The sequence below is a fragment of the Serinus canaria genome, chromosome 11 (genome assembly GCF_022539315.1).
Source record: "Serinus canaria isolate serCan28SL12 chromosome 11, serCan2020, whole genome shotgun sequence".
NCBI lineage: Eukaryota > Metazoa > Chordata > Aves > Passeriformes > Fringillidae > Serinus > Serinus canaria.
The window spans coordinates 7,373,804-7,398,851 of record NC_066325.1 but is presented as its reverse complement, the minus strand read 5'-3'; the positions used below and the strand labels follow the sequence as shown (position 1 = coordinate 7,398,851).

General features: G+C 41.0%; 1 protein-coding gene across 4 annotated transcripts; it reads left to right on the top strand.

Annotated features, from left to right (window-relative positions):
* The first annotated feature begins 10,446 nt into the window (after positions 1 to 10,446).
* Positions 10,447 to 23,556, top strand: DNAJA2 (DnaJ heat shock protein family (Hsp40) member A2). 4 transcript variants are annotated; one of them, XM_050978927.1, is made up of 9 exons: positions 10,447 to 10,512; positions 15,997 to 16,056; positions 17,030 to 17,250; positions 18,538 to 18,618; positions 18,941 to 19,074; positions 20,274 to 20,470; positions 21,828 to 21,972; positions 22,154 to 22,281; positions 22,783 to 23,556. In XM_050978927.1, exons 1-9 carry the CDS (start codon positions 10,462 to 10,464, stop codon positions 22,969 to 22,971), a joined length of 1,206 nt encoding a protein of 401 aa, XP_050834884.1. In that variant the 5' UTR covers positions 10,447 to 10,461; the 3' UTR covers positions 22,972 to 23,556. The 4 variants fall into 4 exon arrangements, with proteins under 4 accessions (XP_050834884.1, XP_030083313.1, XP_050834885.1 ...); XM_030227453.2 differs by lacking the exon at positions 10,447 to 10,512 and adding an exon at positions 13,119 to 13,284; XM_050978928.1 differs by lacking the exon at positions 10,447 to 10,512 and adding an exon at positions 13,362 to 13,826.
* The last annotated feature ends 1,492 nt before the right edge of the window (positions 23,557 to 25,048 follow it).

The window sequence follows — 25,048 nt, the reverse complement described above, 5'->3', positions numbered from 1 at the left end:
CCTCATGCATTACTCCAAATTTACCAAAGGACTAATCACTAGTGGTTTAGCTCTTGTAAGATCTGTTAAAGGCATGTCTCATGTCATTATAATCTTTGATTATAATGACATGAGACATGGAAGTATACATTTGAACAGGTGCACATCAAATCTTCTGAACCCAGCCCTAATCAAACTTCTTGCCTGCAAAGCTATCTGTACTCCACCATGATGCTCTTCTCCAATTCTCAGTGCTCTCTAATCCATTTTAGCTACCAGTTTACTTTCTTTGATGTTCCCTAGGACTAACAGGGAGGATGAAATAAACATGCTCCTTTCTTCCAGTTTTTATACTGGTTCCTGACTGCAGAATAAAGAAATTTGTAATTGTATGTTTTTGGAGAATCGATGTCAGCTACGATTCCTACACTGTTACATGATAAAGGATTGCAAAAAATTTAATCCTTGCACTGAATAATGACAGTACAATAAAGTAAGATGTATTATTGAGTCCTTAAGTCAGCTAAAACATGACTTTTTTAAGGAATATTTTTACTGGAACTACTACTAATTTAGTACTGCCCTGAATTCTGGCCTCAGGTACAAGGACTAATACAACAATGAAGCCAAAGATCCCCAACCTAATAAATAAAAGCAAGTGCAACAGCAGAGAAACATCATCACTGTGAAAGCATACCTGAAATCTGAGAAACTCCTTAACCAGTTTAAGAATTGGTCAGTATTCATAAGGAATACAAAAGTTTGGCTGGGGAATATAACACAAACAGAATCAAGCATGTCTGACTGACAGCACTGATAGAGTCCAAATTAAAATACTCATCAAGGTAATTGGATTGTAAAGTATATGGCAACTTCAAATTCAAATTTTAATTAAATACCCAAATTTTACGTATTTGAAGTCAGCCTTTAAACATAGGCATTTTTCAGGAATTTCTTCATTTATGAGCATCATGGCAAACTGGCCGCAGGGCCAGAGAGTATGGTGGGCTGATGTGGTATACTGACAGTCTAGGACATAAGAGTGACAGTTCCTTAGCACCTTTCAGTAGGTAGGCATGAGGTAACAGATGTTGAAAACAGTTGTGTGGCAATGAGGGAACAGGGATTACTCTTTACAGCTGTTATTCAAAGCCTCGAGAAATTCAGTGTGAAAAAAGTGACGCTTGGATCAACTCTTATTAGGTGTCTCTCCTTACAAGTGACCTGCTGATACCAAGTTAAAAATGCCTTAACCAGGTCATAAAGGTGAAGTTTAACTCTACAAAATACCAGTTTAAATCCCATGCACCATCTGGAGTTTACATAAAATTTAAGAAGCACACAAATCTTGTGTCAAATTCCTGCTCAGGAATCAATTTTGCCTTAACATACAAAGCAAACTACAGTGAGAGAAAGGTTATAGCATAATATTTAAAAGAAAATATGACATTCAGAAAAAAGTAAATATCATCATAATCCCTATAGTCTTCACCTCCTCACTAAGCTGAAAATGAATAGGATAGCTATCAGCTATCAGTTCACTCAAGAGGTATCTGCATAATACACTTAAAACAGGTACACAATTACACTTATTTTCATATAAAATACAAATTTTCTACACAAAGAAGTTCTAGACACAATCCCAGATCACATCCATCATTCTTTGTTGGAAGCATAAAGAAAAAAAAAAGAAAAAAAAATATTCTAGAACCATCTTCCTCCTAACACACCCTCCCACAAGCACCAAGCCAGGAGGATCTTCAGGTGCATTTGATTGCAATGATTCTCCAGATGCAATCTTCAGATGATCTTCAGGTGCAATGATTGCAAGATTTCAGATATTTTTTCATTGCTCAGACTGACAACGTGAAATGAAGGCAAAGAATCAACCAGCTAAGGAGCTACTTTAAATTACATTGAGTTTTGACTGCTAATACAGTTGTACACCAAACCAGCTGAAGGCTTTTCACCAATGCAGGCAAAATTCACTACTGCAATATAGCAACAAGGGCCAAAGGGCAGGAGAAGGAATTAGTGGCCAGGCCAGTATACTTCTCATAAAGCATAATATGATATAATATAAAAATGTAAATTGCTCAGTCCTCCTTCCCCATTATTATCTCCAGCAAAAATTTAATCTGAACAGTGTTAGTATAAATTTATATTAGCAGTATACAGGTTAGAGAGTATAAATTATTAGATTTATTTGTACTGGAAGGAAAACTGGAATATATTTAGAGAACAAATACGCATGATGTAAATCTTGCTGTTACTATCCATGGTGATAATGGATCAGAGTGGAGAATAAAGTAAACCTGGTTGTTCTGAAAAACAAGTTATTTACTACTTTTGTAGTAGTGTTTAGAATCTTAGTGCATAAATCTAAGGAGCTTACTTTAATTGTTCAGGAGAACAGCAGATGCTAGGAATAAAATCCTAATTTACAAAACCAAAAAACCACATACAGGCACTCTGAGAATGCTCTCTAACTTTGGGAGACTTCATGCACATACTATAGAATAGAAAAAAGATCCTCAATACTTACGTAGTTATTTCTATTTTATACCCAATACTTGTCTCTCAGGATTAATACAGCATATTCCTTTTCCAAAGGATGTCTAAGCCATTTTGTAAGGGATGACTCCATCCTCTATTGATCTCCTCTAGCCATATCACACTTCTTTTGATAAAGCTCTGGCAGCAGTAGGAGGAATCTATTATTTGATTTAGCTCATCTTGCTGCTTTGTTGTAGGCAGGCTCTGTGCCCTGTGTCAGCTCAGAACCAGCACTGAACTCTGCTTCTCCCCCTGTTATGGCAGTGCTTGGCTCTCACAGGGCACTAGCCAAGATGCTCCCTGTCAGGAGCACTGAGCTGTTATTGCCCACATGTTCCCACACTTGACAGGAAGAGGCAATGTTGAAGGTAGAGTTTGAGCTGCAGCAATGCTGGAGGGCAGCTGGGCTCATTACTCACTTCTCCAGCTGGAAACAGAGTATTTATTGTTGTGAGACCTTACCCCACCAGGGCACCTCAGCCCCGAAATTATCAATATATACACTCAGCCAAAGTCAGCTGCTCACTTAATTGTCAGCATGTCAGAACCATGCACTGTAATTTTATTACCTGAGCCAGATCAACTTGTTTGATTAATTGTGATTGTTCCTGGGTTTAGCCAATAGAACTGAATTAATTAAAAGCCCCAAGGTTTCAGATTTTTTTCCCCTATATAAGCCAAACTGTTTTAAAGCTCAATAAGGCAACAACCACTTGGCAACACACAGACTGTTTTCCCACAAGCAATTCAAAAAAGGCTTCTCTCCCCTGTTCAGTGAATTAGTTAGGAAACCAGTCTGCACCACTACAACACCAGTTCTATGCTGGAATACCAAAGTAAAAAGCCACAAATCTTAGCTTCATTGTTATATAGGTTATAAATGATGAAAGAGCAAAGCTGAGCCTCTTAAAAGGATGTATTTTTAAAAGTCTGTCCTGAAACCTGAAATCCCTTGAAATTATATCTGAGGTGATGCTAACCTACTTGCCTTTCACAGCAAATTACTATTACAAATATATATATATACATATTATATAGTGAACTATATATGCATAACTTGCTCAGGAGGCTACCTTAAACATGCTGACATTGTTAATCAGAAAAAAACCAATATGGTTTCTACATGGTATTTAAAAATATTATTGATATTGCTACTATGTCCCTTTCTTAAAATGCACACACACACAAAACACACCCTAGAACTTCACAATTTGCATCACCCTGTTTTGTCCTTAGACTTTTACTCTGCACTCTCTGGTTTCTGCCATCCAGTGATCTCGCAGCAGAGTGTTTTATTTCTGTTAAATGACAGACTACATTCCAACAATCAAGAATACTACAGAAAAAGCTTCTCTCAGTCTCTTCTGTACTTTAAATAATGAAGTTTTCCCATTCAGCTTGTAATCAGAAGCCCCAGGATTATTGCCAAATGTGTGTTTCTTGGATACCAGGAAAAGGTTTCCTGTCGACCATTTAGTTCTATAGTTTCATTTTCTGACTCAAACCGAAGGCTCCAAAAAATATTCATTCACAATTTAAAGACTTGCAAAAAGGAGAAGGTTGTCTTCACTAACTCTTAGCAATCAGTAGGAAAACAGAAAATTTAATTTTGACTATTTAAGTTCAAAATTATTTTCTGATTAACTGTTTCACTAAAAATCACTGAAGCAACATTAAAAAGAGCAAGGAGATACAGACCTTGTCATAACTTGAATACCTAGGAAATAATATCTACATTTATTGAAGGAGTTTTTCCCTCTTGTTTCCTCGAAAGCGAAAGATCAAGAAGTAGAGAAGTCACTTAACAAAAGCTTGATCTCTACTGAAAGACAACACAGGTATTACAAATCCTAGCTATGATCCTGAGACACTCATGAGAGGTGGTTGCATTTCCAATGAAATGAAACAGAAAAGTGGCCATGGCTGCCACTCTCCATGACACAGCACTTCCCTACACTGCCCTGTTTCTGCAAGATCTATTGCAAACATAAGTCATCCTCTGCTTTCAGTTTGTTTGGCACTTACAAATCTTTTTTTTCCCTTTTGTGCTGTTACCTATAGGTTACAAAATGTATTATTTTTCCTTTCTTTTTGAAAGCATGACCTTATTCATCTCACTATTATTTCTTCTACCAGGTCCAAACTGGAAGAATTGGGTTGTATTCAAATTGGTTTCTCCCATATCAAAACACAACCAACTTCCAGAGCTAACTGACCAGGCAATATGGACCAGATTTTGCTGAAAATGACAGTTTATTAAATTTACAGAAGTCCCATTACCAAAATTATTCCAAATTTAATTTACTGTCAGTTTAGTAGATTGTGTTTCTAAGCATCTATTTTCAAGTTACTATGGAAACAATTCCTGATGCTTCTATCCTAACTGAAAATTTAGGGTGAGTAATTTTAATGTAAAACGTTTAGCGTGACAAAGTGAAGTTTAAGGGGGGGGCTAAGCAGGATTTGAGGCGTGGGCACGGTAGAGGCAGGTTCAGGTGGGAGCGGAGTCATTTCCCGAGCAAGAGCTCCCTCGAGCGGCGAGAGCGGCGGCCGGGGGCTCCGCAGCGAGCAGGGGACACACGGGCCCAGCTCCTGGGCTGCCCTTTAATGAAAGGAGACAATTAAGAGGGACAAATAACACACAGAACATAAGGAAGTTCATAACCGTAAGGTAATTGATTTCAGGTCAGCTGCATCCCCAAACACACAGAGTATATTTTTTTAAAAAAGTCACCAATGACATTACTTAGGTTTGGAAAACTGCCACATTTTAAACACCAGGCTTTTCTTTCTTTTTTTTTTTTTTTTTTTTTTTTTTTTTGTCTTCAAGATTTGCTGATCAAAATGAGAAAGGAACAAGAATATTCTTTGAACTGCATGCTTCGGTTTTAACCAGATATTAAGTATGCCCATTTCGTCTTACTTGAGGGGGACCAATTTCTTTCCAGATAGAAAGAAGATTTCAAAGTTCAAATTTATCTGAAGATCATCAAGATGAACCACTGTAATTGTTCTTGTAGAGTGCCTGCTTCTCTGGCAATCAAGGCAGAACAAGAAGACTTCATCAAGGCAGCACGGCCACCCTACGCTGCTTTCAGCAGAGCATTCGCACAGCACTGGGAATAGCCCCGATCCTTATCACAGAGCCGGTCCGCCCTGCTTCACTGCCACATGGAAAATTTCCGGGATACAGGAAAAAAGCAAATAAGCAGCAAGAGAAACGAGTTTAAGTCCTTTACCACAGCCTTTTCCTAGAGGGAGCTGCTAACATGTAACACAGCACAAAACACACCCTGATGACAGCCGTCGTTTGGCACACGATCTTAAAGAACTGTTCCCAGCTTTTTAATCAGAGAGGGCTGGAAAGCATTCCAGGGAGAGCTCTGCCCTTGAGAAAAGCCGGGGTTTCTCAAGCCTCAGACCTCTAGCTAAGAAATATTTTGTCAGTGACTGCCCCCTCCAGTTCAACAGAGCTCAGCCACAGCCTGGCTGCAGGAGCTCCCCTGGCCACAGCTGGGTGCAGGAAAGCGGCCGGGGCCGGGTGCAGACTTGCAGGGGGCTGCAGTGGGTATCCCCTTGCAGAGATAAACAAAGTGCACGAAGTATTTCTGTAGTTTCTCTTGGAATTTTTTTCACAGGCAGCAGATGCCAAATTCCTTCATTCCTTACAGAGATGGGAGGGGAAAAAAAATCTCCAACACTTCTCTGATATGCTAAGTTGCATGTCCAACATAATACAGACCATTTAAATGACATTTAAAATGTGGGAAAATTGCATACACAAAAAAATCAGAATCCCTTTGCAGTACCCTTTTTCTGGATTCTTCCTATTTCCTATTTTGTCTGGACTCTTCCTATTTCCTGATTACTTTGCAAATCTGATTTTAGCTGGAAATGCTGCATTTAGTTCATGAAAGGGATAACTACTGTGCTCTATTAGAAGCATTAACCAAAATGCATCATTGGGGAAAATTCTTTAGAACAACAACTTCATCTCACAAATAATCCTAGCTGAGAACAAGGCAGTCTGGCCTTTATTTTTGGGGAAGTTTGATTAGATTATCTTAAAACTCCCAATCTTATATATGAACCCTGTGACCAAATCAGGAGAGCCATCTTTGAATATCTTAGGTATTACTGTTTCTCTCAAATCCTTTCATTATTTTTTTAGTCAGGCCTCTTTTCTCACTTTGAATTAAAAAAAAAAAAAAGAAAAAAATCATTAAGTAACACAGGAAGAGATTTTATTTCTTACCTTTCCCCTTTCCCAGACCTCTCAGAAGAAGTCAGAAATGAGTCATTATTCAAGAGGAGTACAATGATTATGATAACAAGCTAACAGTTATTTTTCACATTTTCACAGAGTGCAAAGGTAGCAGATGAATGAATACACAATTCCTGCTTTTAATACAAGAGAGGATCTGCAAGTCAATTTTAATATTTCTCTCCCCCAAGTTCTGTAGTATTCCTGCAGGCTAAAGAGATTTGTGGTAGCTGAAAGGCAAAAATCTCACTTTCAGATACTCTGTCCACGTTATTAGTTCAGTGACAGATAAAAAACTTTTCTGATTTTAACTTGTTATTCAAACATGTTTCAAATTGGAAAAGATCAGACTGACATTGGGTAAAGCTCCAGACTTGCACTTATGCTGAAATCAAAGGTAAAAGTCAGATCAACTGGAACAAGTTTGAAGCTAAAGTTATGAAGTAACCTTTAGAAATACAACAAATAATGCAATAGGTATTGGTGCATGGTTAAACAAACTCATAAAAATCTCTTTATAAGGACAGATGTGCCCTTTAGTACACAGCTCTGAAACAGCACTCTTGAACTAGTCAAGAGATACTGCTCCAGCTTGTAAAAGTGTTTGATGTTAGAAAGCTTCAAATGTGACAATCCTCTACATTTTTTTCAAGCACAAAGATCTATCTTGTACATAAAACTTTTATCAGATGCACTTCCTCCAAAATAACACATAACTCTAGACATCAAAATTTTGGCTATATAAAGGACAATAGTGTGTTGATGCTTATCCAGGGTTAAGACATAGACACAGAGAGAAATGCACAGACTGTTCTCAAATATTGCCTATTACAAAGCTTCCAAGGAAATCAGTGATAGGGGTTGCAATCAGCTGCAATTCAAAAGGAGAAAGAAGGTCCTTGCAATGTCAACTTTTCAATGTGTATATGCATGCACACAATTTTTAGCTTTTTATATACATACACACTTTTTTCTTTACTCATGCAGCTCTTACTAAAGGATAAAATAACAATCCTTTTGAGCTTTTTCCCAAGCTTAGGAAAAAAGGCTTTTCATCTTTCTAAAGACCATTATAAATTCAGCCTGATAATCTAACTTAGTACTTCGTAACTTCAGCTCAGACACCATATGCCAAGCTGTGTTGAAACTTTCCATTTATCTTGCTCTGGCTCACAGAGGAAGGTCTGTGACCAAGAGTTTATTGGGAAAAGATAAGGTTAATAAATTTAATAGGTATATTTTTCTGATCACTCCCAGTCTTATAAAAGGTCTATACATAACACCTAACACTGTTCATCACACAGAAGTCTCTCACTGAGAAAGAAATGAATTCACTTTCCCCCCAATCTATGTTGCTCTGTGATCTCTGACTCTACACCCAAAAATTCCAAGACCTAAATCCAAAGTCAAAACACTTTATTTACAAGAATAAAAGGATTTGCCACATGCCCTTCTGATGGAAACAACCCAGTAAAGCCCAGGTGCCTTGGTAACTTGGCATTTAAAAATGTAGAACTCCTAAATTCTTCTAGCTAACTCAGAAGGAGAATTCCTTAAGCTCACCCCCTCCCTGCTCCCCCTTTCAGATCCCCACAATGCAGGCTTTTTAGCTTGTTTAGAACTACCTGCCACTGTTCCACTCCTTGCTGATATCTGCTTTAATTTTGTAAGGAAAACACACTCAGAAACCCAGCACTCAGATAAAAAGTAAGTAACTTTCTGATTTTCTCTCAGCTATGCTCAGTTGGGGTTGCAGGAAAATGACAGACCAGGGAGTTGGTGTTGGCATGAGATTCAGTTAACTGAACAAAATGTGTGAAACTACTGACATGACATTAAAAAAAATCACTAGGAATTACAAATAACACTGTGAGGGGGTGACAAAAGTTACAGATAGTGCTGTGAGGGTGGCTGGGTGCCACAGGTGCTTAAGGAGGAGTTAGAGGAGAAACTGACAGACAGCAGAGAGAATTGGAAGGGACTGCCAGGGACATTCCTGGGACTAAAGTCATGCAATGCAAGGTCACCACCTCAGGGTGACCATGTCAGTAACACCATATAAGGTGGGATTATCTAAGTAACCCAAATCTGAGTGCAGATGTAGCAAAACTGGGGCCAATGTGGAACAAGTCATTAGGGGTGGATTGTTTATTTGGGAGGAGCCTGCATTGGAAAAACAGAGGTGTAATGATAGCAAAAACAGGGCCAGGAAATGACAAAAGGAACTAGGTGTGCAGCTCATTCCTGGTGCTGCCCAGAGGTGCTGTCAGGCAGCCCTGGCTTGCATCACCACGCCCGGGCAGGACAAGAAACCAGACCTGTTCTGACCCTACCAAAGCTCCCCCTGCTCCCCTGGTCAGGAGAGGCAGGCAGGGTGCTCTCCCTGCTCAGTGAGGGAACAGCTGGCTGCCACTGGCTGTTGTGCCCTTTAGAGCTACCCTCTTCCTGACAGGCTCTTGAGAGTCCTAAAATTCTCTACAAATTTCATGTCTTTTCCTTAATCTTCATGGGCCTGCTTTCCATTGCTAAAAGGGTCTAGAAATCAGACAGTGGGCAGGATACACCAACTGCCTTATCTGATTAAACCTGATACCAAAAACATTTCAAAGAATGGCCATATAGGCTCAGCAATTTCTTTTTCAGTGTAACTGCATTCTTTAACAGAATTTAAGCAGAACCCCTTTTGTTAATTTAAATTTGATTCTTTAGTAATAAAGCAGGAGTTAGTGATGCCCAGTCATATTTTCATGTTCAGACAACACTGAACACATAAAATAACTTCATAAATAAGCCTGAACAGGGGTTATTTCATTTGTAGTAACATAAAATTGATGTCTTTCCTATTTTCCAGTGCTGAACATGATTAATATTATTTTATTTCTAAGAAAGCATCAAAAATGCTTCATTTAAAAAAAGAAATTAAATTTGTTTTTTATAAAGAATGAAAAAAAAAGGTCTGAAACAACTGAATTTGAATAGTCCCTTTTGGTGTCTGTGTAAGAATACCTCAAAGAGCTGAGAATAGTGCAGTCTATTTAGAAACAAACAAACATTCCTATAGCTACTGCTTTTTATCATGATGTAATAACATTAGAACTAAATGAAAAGCTCTTATCTGAAAGAAGAATAAAATAATTTTTTTAAATGAAAAAGACATACAAAGGAAACAAAGAATGTGCAAAAGACACCAAAAGAAGTGGGGGAGGACACATTTTTGGATTCCAAGGGAAGTGTCAATTTGAAGATATTTTGAAATCAATTTGAATGTGAGATATGGCCAGCTGTGTGTCTAATGTGTTCTGTCAGTACAGCTCACAAGTCTATGGTAAAAGCAGTGTGCAGGAAGAAGAAACACCACCTTGCTCCTCATCCACATTTGAATTCAATAAAAAGCTAATCATCCCAGCCTATGATTTTTTAGCTCCACTTAAAAATAAAATGTAAAGTTTCATCCAGAGGCATTTTCTTATTATTTATTGCTTAGTTTGATTGTGCAAGATATAAACCAGGCCTGCAATAAAAACCTGGCTATTTTGGCAGGGAAGAAGAAAGCAGCAAATGCTGCCTCTAAACTGCCTCCTTGGGCTGTGCTGCAGCTGAGGTTCTGAGCTCACCTCTCACCCCACAGCCCAGCACTCCTGGCTCATGGTCTGCCTGCCAACATGGCCTCAAGATGCCAGGTGCCTTCAGAAGGCACTCAGCTCCCAGGACAGGTAAGTCTGGGCTGAATCATACTTTCAGTGAACTTCCTCCCCACAGGCATAGATAAGAATGGCACCTCACTGGTTTGAGCAACTCGCCTTCTTAGAGCTTTGGAATTTTATTTTTTTTAATGCAAAGAAAACATAAACACTATGGTATGCTAAACATTCCTTATATGTTAAATACTGCTTATATCTGTCCTGCTGATTCTGCTTAACACCTAAAAAAACAAATCTAAGCTGTAGGGCAAAGAAGCAATCCTCCACACACTCCTAACTTTTCTTCCTGCCTGACTGCCTGACTAAAAAGAAAAACCTGTGTGACCAAAAAAATATTCTCTATCAATCTGTCAGCGAGTACAATCTAAAATAGTCAAGCCATGTATGCACAGCAGACAATTCTTAGAGTACATGAATTTAGCTTTACAAAAATAAAATATGAAGCCAAGTAAAGTAATGCACAGGTAAACCAACTAATGAAGCCTTACTGGCTCTGTAAGTTAAACCATGAAATTCCCAAAGGCTGTACAGGCAGCCTCTAAAAACACCAAAGAAAAATACCTCTCTTTACAGGGGCTTTTCTTTCTTTCTGTGCATCTCTGAACCAGACTAATAACTACAATCCATAGGACTGTTTTCCACCAGCCATTCTCTACTCTGCCACTCTTTTTCTCCCTCCATTTTCTTTTGAAGCTCTTGACTGCTGCCACGCCTGCAACCCCAGAGGCAGGTATTAACCATCATGTACTGAAGCAGATCATTACAGGCCAAATAAACACAATGATGGCATTTAGGGCCCCAAAACCACCCACCCAATAAGAAGCAGAGAAGCCACCAGCAGACAGTAGTTCCCAATCCTGCCCCAGGATTATGCAACCACAGGCTGTGTCAAGATGAAGGGAACCCCTACAGACAAAGAGGGAAGAAGCCTTCAGGCACTCAGATCTATTCCCCTTAGGCAAGGGACCCATTTAAATCTCTATGCCACAAGCACAACAATCTTTTGAAAAGGCCTTTTCTGCTCTCTCTCACAGGTCAGGCCAGTAATCTGTTCCCAGCAGCCTGTCCTCAGGCCTCAGCCTTGCTCACTTCTTCCTCAGGGAGCATCCTCTCTGAGGCACAGCCCGGGTTTACCCAGACAGAAAGCAAGAAGCCAGTTTTTGGGGTTTGCCCTTATACAGACTCATACCATCACCCTTAGCCATGCACCTGCCACAGCTCTTAAGCCTTCCAGCAGCCCTTGCTTAACAAAGGAATAACAACCAAGAGACTACAGCCCAGGAAGGGTTTAGTAGTTGCTCTCCTAGCCCAGCTTTAAGAGACAAACATCTAATTAAACACAACCCAGCTTTTTATTTGCCTGCAAAGAGTGGTGCCCAGCTGGGGCCTTGGGGTTGGTGCACTTTGTGAGTCACTCTGGGACTCACACAGCAACTGGTGCTTCAGATCACAGCAGCAGAGCAAAACACAAAACCAGAGCAGGTGGGTTCCAGTGCTATTTCTAACCACTTAGCAATATGTCTCTGAAGGAAAACCCACTGGTGCCTGAGGGCAGGCAGCAGCTTGGTGTGCAGGTGCCCTAGGCACCTCAGTGACATGCTTGGGGAGGAAGGAGCTGGGGACCTGGGGGACATGGGTGCACAGACAGTTGCCATTCAGGCTTAAAATTTCAGGCCAAGACCAAATTGGCTTTTCAGGTTCAACAAGACCAAATGCCAGTCCCACCCTTTGGCCACAATAATACCCTGCAGCACTCCAGGATGGGGCAGAGTGGCTGGGAAGTGTCTGGTGCAAAAGGACCTGGAGGTGCTTGTCAACAAAGGCTGGACATGAGCCAGGTGTGCCCAGGTGGCCAAGAATGCCAATGGCCCCTGGCCTGTACCAGGAATAGGGTGGCCAGCGGAACCAGGGCAGTGATTGTCCCAGTGTACAGGGCACTGGTGAGGCCACACTGTGTCCTGCTCTGGGCCCCTCAATTTAGGAAGGACATTGAGGTGCTGAAGTGATGCCAGAGAAGGGGCAATGGAGCTGGGGAAGAATCTGGGGTACAGGTCAGATGAGGAGCAGCTGAGGGAGCTGGGGGCCTCAGCCTGGAGGAAAGGAAGCTCAAGGGTGAACTTATCACTCTCTACAACTCACTGAAAGGAGGGTGAAGCCAGGTGGGGCTCAGCTCTTCCCCCAGACAGTAAGTGACAGGATGAGAGAATAGTCTTAACCTGCCCTGATGGACGGTCAGGTTGGACAAAACGTCCAAATTTTCGCAGATACTGGAACGAGCTGCCCAGGGAGGACGGTGGAGTCACCGTCCCTGGGGTTGTTTAAGAAAAGACGGGACAGGGTGACTCAGTACCAGGGTCTCGTTCAGTCATAGGTGGGACTGGACGATCTCAGAGGTGTTCTCGGAGCCCGCTGGCTCTGTGCAGTACCAGGCAGGACAGCCGAGGACGCTGTTCGCGGAGCGGCGCCGGCAGCGCCGCCCGTGCCCTCACGGCCCCCGCGCACAGCGCCCCCTGCCGCGCCGCGCCGGAACTGGGTCAGGGGGCCTGCGGGGGCGGGGCCGCGCGCCTCGCGCGTCGCGGCGTGGTGACGCAGCGCGTGCGCGGTGACGTCGCGGCCGGTCCGTGTCCGTGTCCTGCCGCCGGTCTCGGCCCTGCCCGCGCCGCCCTCGGCCCGCCCGGCCCCGCTCGGCCCCGCCGCCGCCCCGCCATGGCCAACGTGGCCGACACCAAGCTCTACGACATCCTGGGCGTGCCGCCTGGCGCCTCCGACAATGAACTCAAGAAGGTGCGGCGGAGGGGCGGAGGTCGGGCGTTGGGGGGGGGGTGGTGGGCCCCGGCCGGGATGGGCCCCGCGGGCCGGCGGGTGGCGAGGGCAGCGGGGCCGAGCGGGGCGCGGGGGGCAGCCCGCGGGCGGCAGGGCGGAGGCCGCGGTGCCCGGTAGGCCGCGCCCGGGGCCGAGCGGTCGGGGGAGGCCGCGGGCATGGCGAGGGCCCGGCGGGAGCAGGGGCGGCGGGGCCCGGCCCGGCCGCGCTCGCCGCGTCCCTGTCCCGGCGCGTCCCGCGTGGGCTCCGGGAGCGGGCGGGACGCGGCTCGTCCCGCCCCCGCGGCACCGCGCCGTGCGCGGCCGCAAGGGCTTTTTGGGGTGAGAATCCCTGCGGGTCGAGCCTCACCGGTGCCATTGTCTGCCCCACGTGCAGGCCTTGGGAGGATTCGGTTTCGCTCATAGATGCGATTCCTCCCAGGCCGAACGCGGGAAGGCGAGGTAAACAAAGAGGGGAGATGAAAACTTGGAGCCAGGTCGTCACTATAGCAATTCCATCCTGTAATGTATAAAGCACTTTTTTTCTTTTTTTTTTTCTTTTTTTCTTTTTATCTTTTTTTTTCTTTTTTTTTTTCTTTTTTTTTGTGGAGGCCTTAATGACCGTTTCCACGTGAGGGAGGAGAATGAACCAGACGGTTCACTAGCAGAGGCTTCCGCGGGTGGGTGGTGCTGGCACCAACAACTGCGCCTTACCCGTCATGCACGCGGCAGCCTAATTTGTGCAGGGATAGGCAATTGCAGTGTTGAAATTGTGCTGGAGATGGAGGGCAGGCGGTGAGAGGGTTGTGTTTAGTACACAGCATTGTCCACCAGAATATTTTATTTTATTACAGAGTTAGCTTAAAGCTATCTGTGTCCTTTAAGAAAGAAAACCAGAGCAGTTTTCTGCTAGGATAGCCTGCCTGCACCACCCAGTATTAATTACCACATATTAGACTAATCTTGGAATGTAAATTTTCCAACTGTCTGCAACACCAAGGACTTCCTGTATAATTGTCGTTGAGAGGTTTCATGGGTGCTTTAAAATCTGATATTTTAACCTGTATAATAGTATAGAAATATTGAAAACTAATCTTGGTCTGAAGGAGCTGAGAGAACAGGCTTTTACAGTGGCTAAATTAACTTTTACTGAAGTTATATATGTTCCCAGTGTAGACCTTGATTCTGGATTTGCTTATGATGAAATAGTGATGGCTTCCTTTAGGGCCATGGGTAGTTGTAAGTGTTGCTCTGGCCTGGAACGCTTTTTTCAGAAAAGATGTGAGGGCTTTCTCTTTTTAAAAATCACCATTGCAAGATCCATTTTTCCTGATTAGATAATGTTACTTAGGTTATCAGTTTAGTGGTCTTTTGTTTTTTTTCTTGGTTGTAATACTTAAAATATATGGAGAACATCCATTATGACATAGAATACACAGGTTTGTGGAACATTATGCTTTGTTCTTGATGGGTGATTTTTTTTCCAGTAAGATGTATGAGTTTTGCTTTTTACATTTACTCTGCTTTAGAATATTAGGCTTGTAATATCAACATTGTTTTTATTTCACTAGTTCTTTATTATGTCTTGATTCCATGCAAAAGTACAGTGTCTCAAGATAAAATCAGCAATGGGAAATAACTGAATGGATATAAAAAAAGGAAATTTGTTCAGAAGTTGAGAAGTTATGATTTCTGTAGTTTTGTGTGTAAAGCTCTTAACGTTCTATTTCTCAAGAGTTAGTTTAGGTGCTCAATTATTAAGAAATAAATTGTTTGAAAAATATTCTCCAGGAATTGATACCTCAATTTTTTGCTGTTGCATCACTGTAGCTTTTTTAATAGGTGTAATTTGAAAAATAAAAAGACTGTATGCATGTAATTTGTTAATATCTGCCCCCTGATTGCTTCTGAGGGGTGTTGAGGCAGAGTAGAGGAAGGGTTGAAGTTTCTACTCATTAGCTCCAGTGGGCGAAGTCTCTGCCTGTTGTGTTGTTTGCTTTGATCCTCTCAAGTGTAAGCAGAAAGATGAAGGGCTGCTGAAGAACCAGTGATGGTCCAGAATGTCAAAGTGCTGGTCAGAAAGAAGCAGTCTGGAAAGTCCCTTCTGGGGATTTGGCTGTACTTACTCCTACTGATTTACAGCAGTGAACTGAAACAAAAGCAGTGGTTTGTACGTTTCTGCACATGTAACTCATACACCGAGCTCAAAGTGAGGTGAACCCTTCCATTAGTGATAGGTAGGGAAGGAGGAAATGATTGTTGTGAGGAGTGGTTGTAGGGTGGAATGGGAAGCTGAGGCAGCCATTTTGTTGTTCCTGTACTGCTGTGGTTGAGTGCAAAGACAAACACGGTTCAAATTTGCTGTTGTGGTGTAGGGTTTGAGTGGGTTCTAAAGAGCAAATCATTTCAATGGAAGTCAAAAGGAATTCTCCCTCTAAGTTAATGAGTATAAGCAGGAGAACTAGTTCTGGCTATTGTGTGCCACAGCTGTGTGTGAATGCAAGTCTGGTTAATGTATGCACGTAATGATATTAAAATTTTTTTAGGTCATATCAATGTATTAATGATTTTGAAACCCTATAATATTTACACTTTGCTCTATTAGGATTTTCTTTCTTTCTGGGGACATTACTTGAGTTTCTCAGAAAATAACTGATTAATGGAAAATTTAAATTATTTTCTACCTCTTTCAACTAGGCATACAGAAAGCTGGCCAAGGAATACCATCCTGATAAGAATCCAAATGCAGGGGATAAAGTAAGAAAGACTCATCTTTTTTTTTTTTTTTTTTTTAATACTTCTGTTACAGTAGCATCTAAGGAACTGAATACAGGTGTTGGGGGCTTGCTGTTTAAGTTGTTAAGCAGTACTGTAGGAGGGAGTATTGTCTGGTCAACTTCACCCCAATCTCAAAATCTGCCAGTGTACCTCATGACAAAATGCAGCAGTTGGCTCAAATTGGTTGAGAAGGTAATGCTGAGGAAAAAACTGCTGCTCATTTCCTGAGATAATGTCATCTGGCCATGGCATCTGTGTAGGAATTTGAAAAAGATTGTCAGTTTTTCAAGTTTTTTCAACATGGAGAATCTGTAAATGTATGTTTAGAGATTCTTAAAACTGCTGCAGCATAAACCAAATTACATATGTGGGAAGATTGAATTAGATTTGTTATGCTAAAAGCAATTTTTAAATCGTCAATTAAGTTGACTCAGCTGATTATCTTAACCCAAATTGAAGTACTGATGGCTGCTTAGAGGTGAGCAGAGATGACTATGAAAAGATACTAATTTGCCAAATACATTAATATGCCTTTTAGTAAGCTACTTAATTGTTAGTGTATTTGAAGTGCCCAACATGTTGAAGTCTTTGCTGTTAGTATGTAACTGTTGGATATTCTGCCTTTTGGCTTCTGCACTGTTGTGTACTTGGGAGTTTTTTTTGGTTGGATTTTTTTTTTAATTTGTAAAAATCTGTCTTATGCTCGTAAAGAACAAAGCCAACCAAGTTTTGCAGTAAAACATCTTATTTTATGGTAAGAAGTAACAAAACTAAGCCCAAGTCTAACTTTAAAGTCTTGCTACGAATACATTGTGTTAAAATGAGGGTGGAAAAGTGCTTTATTGTATACCTTCTTAATTGGTAGGTGTTCATGCAGGAGGAGAAACTCACAAAATGCTGCCTTAAAGTTCTAAATTATCATGCACTGTTTTGACTCTGTTTCCTCTTCTAGTTCAAAGAAATAAGCTTTGCCTATGAAGTATTGTCAAATCCTGAGAAACGTGAGCTGTATGATCGATATGGAGAGCAGGGGCTCCGGGAAGGGAGTGGGAGCAGTGGCATGGACGATATTTTCTCCCATATCTTTGGTGGTGGATTGTTCAATTTCATGGGTGGCCAGAGTAGAAGTCGCAATGGTAGAAGAAGAGGAGAAGACATGGTGCATCCACTCAAGTGAGTACCTTGATGCTGCAGCTTGTGCTTTGAAGCTTTCCTGACTGTAGAAACTGCTGGTTTCTATGCTTGATAGACTTCTCAGTTGAGATCCTCTGCAGTCTGTACTTCTCTTCAGAGCTGCATGTTGTGTGTGGAGCAGGGGCCAGTCATCCAGAGTTACTTTCCTTGGTTGGTTAATCTAGAAACTACCAAATACTTTGCCAGGTTATTTGAATTATGCACTATGTTAGCTTTATTTTCTTTGTTTTGCTCCTTAATTATACTTGGTAGTTCTAATCTGGAAAAGCCTTTAACAGCCAAGTATTACTCACCAGGCAGATTCTGGTCTGTGGAGGTGGAGGTGCTCTGGAAAGACTTGAATTCATAGGGCAATGCCAGCTGGAACTATGGTCAAACCTCCTAATTAATGGAAAAGTGTGTGTGGTGGCTTTGGTTTTGTTTATTTATTCAAAGCCATTCAAGAATATCACATCTGTGTTTTGGAGATCTCTCTTGCAGTCATGGCTGGCTTTTTGCCTGCCGAGCAGGTCCATTTTAACAACTTAGTTAAGCAACATCTTTCCTGTGGTTGGCAAACTGTGCTGGGTGAAGTCTGTTTAGCTTCACATGCTTGCTTGTTTAGTAACTAGTACTCCATGGTGTATTATTAATGAGCTTTGATTTTTTTGTTATTTGTAAATACTGATGCCAGGCAACCTGTTCTTAATACAACTCAATACACGAAGTTGAAGTTTCTATCCACTAACAAACCCTTTTAGGAGAAACACTAAAAAGTTAAGTGGCCTTGGGGACATGCTGACCCCTCCCCACTATACTCTCTTGTGTGGAAAACCCAGGGCAGTAGTAAGTACTCTGTATGTGTTCTTATTATATATGCAATAGACAATATTATTGTCTGGAGTGTTTACAGAGGCTTGTTTCTCACTTGCCTGGTAGAATTAAATTAATAATTAATTATGACTGTATAATAGCACCTTAAACTCCAGATAAACTTGCTTCTTATTGAGAAACACAACCAATCCCGTCTGATTTATTCTGATTCAATTACAGCTTTTCTCTAAAACTATGTTCAGATTTACAAGTGTGTATTGATATGTATGGATTTTTTTTTTCAGTAACTCTTTGGTGAATTCAAAATGGTGCTTAAAATTTTATTTTGATAGCGGATTTAGTCTTGTTAGGAATATCTAGGTTGGTTTTTTATTTGTCCTAGGCAAGTATTTTAATTACATGGGGGAAATAAGTTGTTAAATGATAACCCAGGAGAAATACTTTATTTTGTAGAGTCTCTTTAGAAGATCTGTATAATGGAAAGACAACTAAACTACAACTTAGCAAGAATGTCCTTTGTAGTGCATGTAATGGGTAAGTTTATTTGTATTTTTGAGTTCTCTGGTTGCTTTGTTGGCAGATATTGTAATGAAGAATCTCCTGTGTCAGATCTTTATCAGTATTTGACTTACTGGAGCCTGCTTTCTGACCAGCAAATTGTTGAACTTGAATGATGCTGTTGATGGAACTGGAACTATTCAGGGGCTTTGTGTGGGGGAAGGGTGGGAGAGCAGAGGGTCTAACTGTAATTGGCAGTGCAGTAGGGCATGTAGGCATGCTAACCTACTGCTGCAGGGGGTTTCTGGTTTCTTTCTGAAGAACTTCCTTTTCATGCAACTGGTGCTTTGTGCTGCAGGCAGGGAGGGAAGGCTGGCTCCGTTCAGAAGTGCAACGCCTGCAGGGGCCGGGGCGTGCGCATCATGATCCGGCAGCTGGCCCCAGGGATGGTGCAGCAGATGCAGTCTGTGTGCTCCGACTGCAATGGAGAAGGTAGGCCAGGCTCTGCTCTGCTATTGAACGTGCTTGCTTGGATCCAGCCTCCTGCTCAAATCTCAGGAGGAGCTTATCCAGGACACTTCTGCTCTTACCCAGTCAGCTGCATCTCATTCTGGTGGCAGCATGGAGAAATCATTTCACTCAGAACAGCAGCAAGATTTACAGTGTGTAGTGTACTGAAAAACAGCCTAGAAGTTCAAGCAGTAGGGATTGATCATCTTTAAAAACACTTAGATATGGCTATTTCTTATTGCTGTTACTCTTGTGTTAAAGTAAAAACCAAGATGTTGCTGTTTTAGGAGCTATTTGTCTTTTTGCATTTCCTGATATCCAAGGACAGTTGTAGGTTAAAAATGGGAGCCTAAAGTTGAATTTTTAACTTCTTCAAATTAAGATGATATCTTTGCCTGAATTGGTTCTGATTAGGGGTAGCAAGTTCAGCAATTCATATGATTTCTTTTTATGTATTCTGCAGTTGGCAGAGTAGTAACATCACCTTGTGGATGATTTTACTTGTCACAACACTCAGGCTACAAAGAGTTGTATTTTGTGACTTGTCAAAACATTTCATAAATGATGTTGTCTTTTAACATTTCATATGCCTAACCTACATATTTTGTAGTTTCAACTTCATCATAATGTTATGCTTTGTTTCACAGAAATGTGATTTAAGGTGAGAAGCTTAATATTTTAAGCCAAAGGCATCTGCTTGTGGCACTTAGTACCGAAATCATACAGTCCATGTGCCCTAATACTTTGGTTACTGTGTATAGAGACAAGAGCTCACTGGAAAAATAAAGGTGAGGTAGAACAGAGCATTAAAGCTATTTTGGATTGTCACCCTTCAGTTTGCTGGAAACAGTAATTACCTTTGTAGGGGTGAATCTGATGGGACCGGCTCTTTTTCCCTGTTTTGTATGCAAGAGTCTATAGTACTGCGGGCTGCATTTACTCAGGACAGTCTTGTGGGGATATTCTGGGAGATGAGGCAGTCAGGGAACTTTTTTTTCTTCCTTCCCCCTTTCTCAGCTAGAGTAAATGAAGCCTGGATTTCCTTTTGTGAGGAATTCATAAAGCAAAATCAAAATCACTACTTGTGTTGCAGAAATTCTTCAGCTTGCTTTCAGATAGTTTTTCCTAGGAATTGTATGTGACTATGAATATCTCTGAACTCAAAATTTGTCTTTATTTAGGTGAAGTAATTAATGAAAAAGACCGCTGTAAAAAATGTGAAGGGAAGAAGGTGATCAAAGAGGTAAAAATACTTGAAGTCCATGTAGATAAAGGCATGAAACATGGGCAAAGAATTACATTCAGTGGAGAAGCAGATCAGGCTCCCGGTGTGGAACCAGGCGATATCGTCCTGTTACTCCAAGAGAAGGAGAATGAGGTAATGCTTTTGAGTTCATCTTTTAAATGCCTTTTATCCAGTTGTTAATATTTAAGTTATATAAATGGCCATTCGTTTAAAGTAATTGATACAGTTGCAGCTCTAGGAGAGATGTGGGAGTAGCTTTTAATAGCTTTTTATACCCAGGTCCTTTGCCAGGGGACTGGCAGCTTCTGGTGCCTCCTAATGCTAGCAAGAGGTAGCTTCTCAGATAAACTCCAAGTGACTTTGATACAGTAGATGCAGTGAAGAGCTGTTCAGGATGTTAACTTCAGTCTGCTTTGCTCATGCCACTAACAAAATTCTAAGTGTGGCTTTTTTCCATGACTTGTGACACGGCAGGGGGCTCCTGATAAAACCCCCAAATGGTGCTTTCTGTGTCTGCTACTGTGGTTCTGGAAGTAACACAAAATGGTGATGTTGCTGATTAACTTAACAAAACAAACATCATTATTTTATACTGGTTTGGTAAGACTTATGTTCGCTGTATGCTGGAATCACTGCACTTTGGAATTAAATATTGCAATTTATCTTCTGTTAAAACTCATGTGGGGCAGAGTTAAGGTGACTGCTCCTTTTTTAATTCTAAAAGCTATGTGAAATAAGAAACAGTTTGTGTGTTGCACTCGAGGAGTTTTCTGTTGTGACAGAGTAGCATGGGGTACAAATTTAAACTACAGTCATACATTAAGGATGTAATGTTAGTTACCTGCTAATTAGGTACTTTGGAAGCTTTTCAAAGCTGTGTCAAGGACTGCTAATCTGCCTGTCTGTACTTTGTCCTAGTGAGTAAAACTAGATAGACTTTGTTCTTAAAACTTCTCTTGAGATGGGACTCACGGTTCTGCCAGTGGAAAAATTTTAAGATTACTCTCATTAAGAATCCTGAGTTATGTGGCCTAAAGATCTCTTCTGACAGCTGTGGACTAAGTGATCAAAGTCCTGCTGTAGGTCAAGAGAGCTAAAGCAGATATGCTCGAGGACAAGAGCTGAAAAACAAAGATGTGGTTTATATACCCCAATGCAGGTGAAATAGTGTCCAGCTGTTGTCAGTTTTGTTTATAGGTTGCTTGTGTGGAAGGTGTTGGGGGTGAAAGTTGGGGCTGCTGTACAGGCCTGGTTAAATTTGTATCTTACCTTGGTGTGTGGTGTGGTTTGGCTTATTTTAGATGACACTTGGTCGGGCACAAACTTCCCAAGCATATTAAGCCATCTGAATGAATAGAATCTGGTTCACATCATACAAGGCTGTTGCTCTGACATTGAATTTTAAGGATAAATAATAATGAACTCTTAATAATGAGTCAGGTGGAGTTGTGATTCCAGTACTAGAAAGGATATCTCCTTTGTTTCCCAGGTGTTCCAGCGGGATGTGAATGACTTGCATATGACACACAAGATTGGACTTGTTGAAGCACTGTGTGGATTTCAGTTCACATTTAAGCACCTTGATGGACGTCAGATTGTGGTTAAATACCCTCCTGGAAAAGTAATTGAACCAGGTAGGCTTGAAGAAATCCTGATAAGGATTTCTTTGATTGTGCTTTTGTGACTCTTCAGCACTTAATCCCACCCTTGTTGTCCTGTTAACTGAGCCTAGGCTGGGGAAACAGAGAACTGTGTGGAGAGAGAATGGCTTGCAGTAGCACTTTGCTGATTACTTTACTTCTCTTTGAATTCCAGGTTGTGTTCGTGTAGTCAGAGGGGAAGGAATGCCACAGTATCGCAATCCTTTTGAGAAGGGGGATCTCTACATTAAATTTGATGTTCAGTTTCCTGAAAATAACTGGATTAGCCCAGAAAAGCTTTCAGTAAGTAGCTGTTCAAGCATAAATGTGGTGTCTTACCTGACATAGTGTGCTAAGAGCCTGTGTTGTACCTCATGGGCTTGCTCTCAGTGCTTAAATTCAGATGCGAGTAAAGTTCTTTTAACCTTTTTAATGGGCCATCTGTTACTTGAAAATAACCCTTGAAATATGAATTTATGGAAGCTGTATTTAAGAGCTGTGCAGATGGGACACAGATGAGGGCAGGAGGAGAACCTTTCTGTTGCTGTGTGATAAGTTTGTGGAGTGCAACTGTATTTACTGATTGCACTTCTGGTTGATGATATGTGGAGCTGTTGGTTTTCTTGAAGTGGTGTCTCCCGGTTGATACAAATGCTTTTAAATGACTCTGCAGTTCAGGGCTTTCATCAGCCTAGACTTCTAAGCCAAACCTGCTCTTAGAGGTGTCTCGAAGTTATGGGAAACCAGTCACTTTATTTAGGTCTTCTAGATGCAATACTGAATGCATTTCTTTCTTTGGGGCAGGAACTTGAAGATCTTCTGCCAGCTAGACCAGAATTTCCCAATGTAATTGGTGATGCAGAAGAGGTAGATCTTCAGGAATTTGATACCACTCGTGGTTCAGGTGGTGGCCAGAGACGTGAAGCTTATAATGATAGTTCTGATGAAGAAAGCAGCCATCATGGACCTGGGGTACAGTGTGCCCACCAGTAAACATTTGTCTAAAAAAGTTGCACAAGGATTTTCTTTCAAATTTTGCCTGACTTGTTTTCAACAATCCAGCTGGATTGTATAAGTAATCCAGATGAACCAATGGACATCTATTGCTGTATGTGTAACTTTTAAATTGGTCTATAGTATCTACAGAGTGTAATTTAAACTAACCACAAGCTTACATCTTCATTTTGACTGTGTAGCAGAATAAAGCACTTGAAAGGAAGACGAGACTCCTTTTCACATGGGTTTTAAGTTTGTCCTCGTATCTGTGCTTGATTTTTACCAGTTTTGTGTAGATTTTAAGTTTCATATTTTAAATTCAAATTCTACATTGTAAAGTTTGTGTACAATTTGTCCTGAGGCTTGGTATTTGGCTGCACCTGCATAAGCTGCTACAAGTAGAATCAAGAATTTCATAGCCTGTATCTATCATCTAGATGCATGGTAAATGGGCTTTGCACATAATGGGTTTAGAGCTGACTGGGAACAATGAAAGACTAAATTAGAAGTGGTTGTAAGTTTTTTTCTACCATCTTGTGAACGGTTTCTGAAATTAAATAAAAGCAGTTGGTGTATAATATATTTCTTTTGCCTTGTAACTCTTACTTTTCCAGTGGCTTTAACTAGTCTGTGTATGAAGAGACTATGTAGATGATAGATATTTTATAAACACAGGGAGGCTGAAGCTGCCTTAAGACTAGGTGAAGGTTAGATAACAATTGTGTGCCACATTCAAGTCTCCTCCTGAAATGACTAAATGGGCACAGGGAAGGCTGCAGCCATGTCCCCTTTGTGTGAAGAAAACACAAGGATATCTGAATTCAGTCTAAAGATAACAAACCTCTTAAATGGGGAATGATTAAATTTTGAAATAATGGTGTCTTTCTCTTAGCCTTTGAATCCTATTCAAAGTCTGATTCAGCCTCACTTCCTAGAGAAATGTTTTCAGTTTAAAAAAAGAATTGTTTAACCTGGAAACATAATAAATGTAGATGGTTTTGTTACTTTTCTAGTAGTTTGCACTTTGGTTTAAGTATGAAGATATTAAAATCTCCAGCTGCAGTTCTATTACTATTAATTGGCAAAAATGCCAGAACAAAGCAAAAATGTGACCTTAACTAAGGAACTGTTGTGCATGAACAGTGTTGGGTTGGTAAGCTGCCTCTATAGCAAGGTTTCTCTCCTGTTTAAGTGAGAAAGTTGAAGCTCTACTTTTCTTTACAAATCTCAAGTGTGACTTGTTTAGTTATTTTTCTGATAGTTGTTGACACTTTATTGATGAGGTTGGAGGGACAAACTCCAAGGGTTTCAATGTGCTTGGGTAGGCATTGGCATTTGAGTGTTGCTGAACATCCTTGTTATAGACTCTAAAAATGAAGCAAAAATAAATACTGTTTGATCTGTATTTCAGTACTGACTTATGATGTGGCATTCTCTAGTGAGTCTTTTATTTTCATTTATTAAAACTTGGGGTTGCATTTTGTGAAGCCATGGTTACATGCTGATCCTTTCTCCTGACTGATCTCACCAAGGAGTCAGTCCTTGTAACCTGCAGTGCTTAAACAATTACAACACCTGTCTTCTGCTTGTAAATCCTTGCAAAACAGAGTAATACTCTAAACCTTTAATCCCCATTCAGGTTGTTGGTTTTTTGAAGGGGAAGAGAGGAAGGGATTCAAGGTAGCTTTTCAGGTAGCTGAAGTGAAGGGGTGGAGGAAGAGCTGATCACTGTTGGGCAGTTCTGCTTCAGTCCTCAGCTGGCATTAATTTGGGCTCCTGCCAGCAGCACCTGATAGATTCTAATTTTACCTGTCATCTTGCACATTACTGTCCTGTCACACACAAGACTGGAAATAAATTTTATTCCTGTTTTCAATTCATATATGCTACCACATACCTAAAGTTATTGAAGTGTCTTAAGGCTGTACAAAAATTTAGTACCTTGTATTTCAGTTTATTTGTGAGTTGATATTAGAGAAGCTTATTTCCTGTATACAGCCTCTTGCTGTTCATTTTGCTCTGAACTTCCTTAACCTAACCTAAGCCTTTTGTAAAGAAGAACCAGCATTTTCTT